We start from the raw sequence: 6,379 nt of genomic DNA, 5'->3' as shown, positions 1-6,379 counted from the left end.
GGAATCATAACCATACACCTGTCGTTGCTACGCAAAGCAGCTGCAGAAATGATTTTACCATATATATATATATATATATATATATATATAAAGGGGTAAACTACGAAGAGTCGACACTTCAAAAATCCTGATGTATCGTGTCCGACACTCCAATACTCGTTGCTAAGACTCAAAAAAGGTTCAAAGGTTACGCTGTGTTGCATTTTGAGTTTCAACTATTAGATTCGTTAGATTACGAATACTATTTTATTGAGTTTAATATAAACATTTATGATATATTATGTTTCTTTGCAAAATTGATGGGTATTATAAGTTTAGCTTTATTTTTTTTTAAATTATTGAATATTAAATATAATATACACTACAAAAATTTAAAATATTATATAATATCAAAACGTGTTCTAACGTGTCGCAATTTAACATTTTTTAGAATTAACGTGTCGGATTGTCGTGTCGTATCTCGTGTCCCGTATCGGTATCGGTGCAACATAGGGGGTAAACATTTCTACAACCACTCTAGATAAAGTTATCTACAGCTATTCCAAAAATTACGTCATTTTGATTAATGAAAAATGTTTTTATAATTTTAGATGTATTAATGAAGGTGTTTCCGTAATTTTATTTTTTTATCATATTTATTTTATTGAAACACCTTTTATTAATTCACTTAAAATTACAGAAACACCTTTCTTTAATCAAAATGACATAGTTTTTGGAATAGCTGTAAATAACTTTATCTAAAGTGGTTGTAGAAATATTTTTTCTATATATATATATGGATATGTTATTCTACCTATCATTTTTTCTATCTATCTTTGCCTACCATTCTCTAATATCATTAGATCAGAATCTAAAAAGAAGAGAGAAAGATAAATGTTAATTAAAATTCCGATCAAATGGTCTTTTAAAGTGGTAGGAAAAAAAAAAATAGATAGAATGAATAACTTATGTCTATAACCTATATATATATATATATATATATATATATATAATAAAATTATTTCCTACGTCATCATAAACATTAATAGAAAAAAAAAATGAAGGTAAGAATGCTCAAGAAACCTCCACAGTAAGAAAAAAACCCTATAGAAATGAAAATGGGCCAAGCCTGCGACAACAGTCCCTCGATACTTTCCCAAACAGACGTTATCGCTTTCTCAAACCCATTCCTTCACTCCTTTCTCACGCATTGATTCTGTGCTATCTCCCTTTCTCTCTCTCTCTCGCTCTCTCTTCCGCAATTTCACTTCCTCAATCGTTCCCTTGTGATGATTCTCGACTCCGTAGGCACGATGACGAACTTTTCCTCCATCGCTTCCAACCAGATTCGGTTCCTGCTCAACTCATTGAACGAAGTCAACTTTGACTCCGTTTACGATCAACTCTCTCAGGTCATTCATTTCCCTTCCACCTCCTTTTTTTTTCTCACTTTTCGAGACACTTTATTTTCTGTGTTTGCATCCAATTTTGAAATAAAAAAAACTGAAATGCTTGTGTTTGTTTTTATCTGACCTAATAATGCGATTTTGTGATTGGTAAAGTTTCTTCCGTTTTGATGTGTGGTGGGTTGGTATCAAATTTTAAATTGACATGCTTGCGTGTGTGTGCGCGCTTGCGTGGGTTTTTATTTTTAACTCTAATGCTTTGATTTTGTGACGACGAGGTTTCTTCCTTTCTGATATGGGGTTACGAGAGCAACCATGTTTTCTTTAGGGTTCTGCTGTTTGTTCGTTGGAGAAAATTATATCCTAGGTCAGACTTTTGGGTGTTTTGCAACTAAATGAACTCTGTATGAAAATGATTTTGTAGATTTGCCTAGGTGGGTGTTTTTGGGTTTATTTGGTTTTGATTTTGCAAATACACAATTTTATGCATATTAGCGAGAGGATTGTTTGTGTGGCAACGAGGAGCTCAGTCTGTCCTTTTGCTAGCACCCATTAGCATGCTTCTTTGTTTTCTTCCTGTGGCTAGGAGAATCAATCTAGGGTTTCTTTCGCTACTGCCTTTTGATGAAATGGGGAATGAAATGGATGATTGATGAGCTTTGGCCTGGGTAGGAGATAATGCTATAAGCTTGAGCTGTATGGACCGAAAGTGCATTTTTTTGGGTTGCAGCGGAGGCAGTGGATGACAACGTTGGAGAGGCGGTTATGGAGGATAGGATCTGGAGGCTTTAGGCTTTCTATTCAACTTTGCATAACTGGAGGAAATCCTAAGAGAAATTAATAGCTTTAGTGAACTAATGCCTAATGCTATTGTCTTGTTTGATAAAGTTCTGGTGTTTTATCTTCCTTCTGTGGTGGTTGACAATCTGACTCATTACACCATGATTTGTTTATGCCATCTTATGTGAAGTTCTTTGCTATTATTTTTTCATCATGCTTTATGGACTATGCATCTTTGTTTATCTCCTGTTTTGCTCAGTTCTCTCTTTATGCCTTTTCCTCCCCCCATAGAATACCCTATTTTGTAGAATAATCAGCAAAAATTAGTGTCAGCGAACCTTAGTAGATTTGCTTTAGGTTGTTCTTTGATTTTTAATTAATTCATATATGGAATCTTCTCTGTATTATCAATCTGCCCGAGTTGTTTATTGACACATACTTTCTTCCACTGTCAGTTCACTGAGTTTGGAACCATTGGATGCATTTTGCTGCTTCAAACTTGCTTGGATCACTTTAACTGTGTCACAAGAGATATGAAAGATGTGTACCATGAGCCAATTCTTGGGGCAGTCATTAAGTACCTCCTGGACAAACCAAACTTCAGCACAGTGTTCTCTGAATCAATGAAGGATATAGAAATTAATGACAGCTTTTTAGAAAGTTTTTGTACTGGATTACAGTTGTCTTTATTGGAAAAAATTGCCATCAGTCTTGCTTTATCTGATTCTGAAAATCCCGATGCCAGGCTATGTGGTAAGTATGAAATTTTTCTAGTGCCAGTTCTTGCTTAATGCTTTTCCTACGTACAATCTGCTTGTCAAATAAGTTGATATCTTTTCGCGATGTTAGTTTCATGGCCATTTCCATATTATCAATTATGTCAAAATTTTCCCTGTGTTATTGTTATTATTACTAAATTGACCTAAAATATCACTTCTTTGTAGGCAAGAATTTATGCATGGCTCAGATTGAGGAATTGTGTGCCAATCCTGGTTCTTTGAGTTTCCATGAGCAAATTCACAATATTATTATGTTCCTTAAGCAGTCTGAAGGTCTTTCCAAGCATGTGGATTCCTTCATGCAGATATTATCACTGGTGGAGTTCAAGGACACACCACCTTTTGTTTTGACTCCATTGCTACCTGATGAGATGCATGAGGCTGAATTTTTAAGGTTGTAACTTAATACATTTATTCTTATCATATGGGTGATTGATTGTAGAAGACAATTGGGCTTAAAAGTCATGTTAATCACAGTAAACTAACTGCTTACCATTTATTAGGTTGACTACTCATTCAGTCAATAACATTAAACACTTTTTATTTGATTTATCCACTGAAATAAGTGTCAACATGAACTGAATTATTAAATTTGAAATTTGGGTAAAAATTAAGATAAAACTGGTATCATAACTACTTTTAAATATAGTTGTATGTTTTTATATTATTACTTCAAGCATTAGGTTGCTATATCTACTATTGGTGTATTAATGACATGTCTGCTTATTAGTTTTCCCTGTCTTTTACAGGAATATGGAGTTGCTCCATGAGTGTGAAGAAAATGATTTCGATGCTATTTTGGCAGACATACAGAAGGAAATGAACATGGGAGATATTGTGAAGGAACTAGGCTATGGGTGCATGGTTGATGTCGCACAGTGCAATGAAATATTTTCACTCTTTTTACCTTTAACTGATAATAAGCTCTCTAAATTACTTGGTACTATTGCTCGTACCCATTCTGGGCTGGAGGACAACCAGAGCACATTCTTAACTTTTGGCGCGGCCCTTGGAAACAACAACTTGTCTGAGTTGCCACCACTGAACTCTTGGAATATTGATGTCTTGATAGATACAATCATGCATCTTGTGAGTTTTCTTGAATAAAACTTGACATTCCATTTTGATATGAAGCTTTTATTTCAGTTATTGGAATTTGAATAAATGAAGTAAATGCTTGCTCTTTCCTGTTCTTTTTGATACAGGCACCTCAAACCAATTGGATACAGGTTATTGAAAATCTTGACCACGAAGGATTTTTTCTTCCTAATGAAGAAGCGTTCTCTTTTCTAATGTCTGTTTATAAACATGCCTGTAAGGTATAATATAAGAATTGTGCTCATGCTTTTCCTGGTGCTCAGTTTATGAACTTGCAAACTCTTTGGCATAAAATCCTGAAATGTTTGAAATTTGGCATGTCAGGAGCCATTTCCTCTCCATGCCATCTGTGGATCTCTCTGGAAGAATACTGAAGGTCAGCTATCTTTCCTTAGATATGCTGTATCAGCACCACCAGAAATGTTTACCTTTGCCCACTCTGCAAGGCAGCTGGTATGACGCTCTGTCTACACATTTGCTGTTTCTTGTTCACATCTCCAAATTTTGACAATAACAAAATCACTATGCAGGCATATGTTGATGCGATTAATGGCCACAAGCTTCAAAATGGACATGAAAATCATGCATGGATGTGTCTTGACCTTTTGGATGCCCTCTGTCAGCTAGCTGAGAAGGGCCATGCCAGTGTTGTTCGATCAATCCTTGATTATCCCCTTAAACACTGTCCTGAAATCTTGCTTCTTGGGATGGCACACATTAATGTACAATTAATTGGATTCATATTCACTGGTTCTGCATAGTATACCTTTTTCTCATGTCTTTTCTTGCTACTAAGTTTGCATTTGTTGTTTTTGCAGACTGCTTACAACCTCTTCCAGCATGAAGTATGCCTGATTGCTTTTCCCATGATAGTAAAAAGTGCTGTAGGCAATGGAATGATTCTACACCTTTGGCATGTTAATCCCAATCTGGTCTTGCGAGGGTTCATATATTCTCAAAACAATGACGTAGACAGCATTACAAGAATTGTGGACATCTGCCAGGAGCTAAAGGTAGTTTCCATGTATAGTGTGTATATTTTATTTTGGTCATTTTCCTGATAGATAGAGTTAGTTGTCATGCAAGATGATTTTTTTTCTTGTTTGAGTCTAAAATTTGTTAAAACAGGCAACTCTTACTTTCCTTGACACTTGTTTGTTACCTTGCAATAATTCTTCAAACTTGTCCTTTTGAATGCCAATCACCTGACTTTGTTATTGCTGTTTGCCATTTTTAACTCTTGATTCTTATTTGTTTTGCAGATTCTATCTTCAGTGGTTGAAGTTATTCCTTCTTATTATGGTATAAGGTTAGCAGCTGTTGCTTCCAAAAAAGAATTTCTTGACCTCGAGAAGTGGTTGAGTAACAACTTAACTGCCTACAAGGACCTCTTTTTCGAGGTGATATTACCTTCTCTCATTCCTTGATTTCTGATTTATTAAGACACTGTTAGTACAGATATATGCTCTCTTTTGGTCTTGTCTTGTGCATTTTGAGTTACGTCTCTGAATTTATTTTAGCCAAAAGAAGAGTGGTTGACATATTTAGGTTTATTTTGCAGGAGTGCCTCAAGTTCATAAGGGATGTCAATTTTGGTGGATCACAAAACCTATCTGGCAAATCTTTTCATCAGTCTGGTGCTCTTTTGAATCTCTATGCTGAGACAACTGCTACATTCTTGAAGGTTCTTCTTGAATCATTTAGTTTTTCTGACTATCCTGGTTTCATCTTATTCTCACTTTTATTTTGAGATCTAACAATGTCCAATTTCAGGTTCTTAAATTTCATACTGACTTGGTTACCACTAAATACCTTTCCGAGGAGCTGGAGAGGTTGCATATATCTATTATAGATTCAAATCCAAGGCTTCAAAATGGTGGAAATACTGAGTCATCTACTTCTGATGGATTTCCGGATGACATTGAAACAGAAGCAAACTCCTTCTTCCATCAAATGTTTTCTGATCAGTTAACCATTAATGCTATGGTGCAAATGCTTGCCCGATTCAAGGAATCTTCTGTGAAGAGGTGACGTGTTTTAAAGTTTCATTTCTGGCCAGTATGTCGCTTTAAGTAACATGCTAGTATTGTTGCATTTTTGTAAGCTTTTACTTATCCAAAATCTAAATTTTAGAACTTTTTGGCGATTGTTGATAGGTATAAACCTCTATCAAGGTTTTCTTAGCTCAGGTTCAGATGTGTATTATTATCTCATCCCTTGTTTTTAAAAATTCTGTCAATGGCATCTCACGTATCGTCTGATTTTCACAACTTTAGACACTGTATAGAACTGTCTACGTTTGAGAATTTTTGTATATCATTTGTAAAAAAGATGTAG

General features: G+C 35.1%; 1 protein-coding gene across 1 annotated transcript in view; it reads left to right on the top strand.

The window, feature by feature from the left end:
• Positions 1-1,137: 1,137 nt before the first annotated feature.
• Positions 1,138-6,379, top strand: part of LOC133312337 (uncharacterized) — a 37,345-nt gene continuing 32,103 nt past the window's right edge. The window contains exons 1-11 of the mRNA XM_061513505.1: positions 1,138-1,391; positions 2,621-2,918; positions 3,110-3,338; positions 3,694-4,033; positions 4,150-4,263; positions 4,367-4,495; positions 4,573-4,764; positions 4,861-5,055; positions 5,305-5,442; positions 5,604-5,726; positions 5,816-6,069. Of these exons, the coding sequence (XP_061369489.1) occupies positions 1,269-1,391; positions 2,621-2,918; positions 3,110-3,338; positions 3,694-4,033; positions 4,150-4,263; positions 4,367-4,495; positions 4,573-4,764; positions 4,861-5,055; positions 5,305-5,442; positions 5,604-5,726; positions 5,816-6,069 (2,135 nt within the window). The 5' untranslated portion in view covers positions 1,138-1,268. The remainder of the gene's footprint in view (positions 1,392-2,620; positions 2,919-3,109; positions 3,339-3,693; positions 4,034-4,149; positions 4,264-4,366; positions 4,496-4,572; positions 4,765-4,860; positions 5,056-5,304; positions 5,443-5,603; positions 5,727-5,815; positions 6,070-6,379) is intronic.

The sequence above is a fragment of the Gastrolobium bilobum genome, unplaced genomic scaffold, assembly GCF_033153095.1.
Source record: "Gastrolobium bilobum isolate Gb01-03AN ecotype WA unplaced genomic scaffold, APGP_CSIRO_Gbil_v1 utg5831, whole genome shotgun sequence".
NCBI lineage: Eukaryota > Viridiplantae > Streptophyta > Magnoliopsida > Fabales > Fabaceae > Gastrolobium > Gastrolobium bilobum.
Note: the sequence above shows the minus strand (reverse complement) of the source record. Positions and strands in the feature narration are given on the sequence as shown.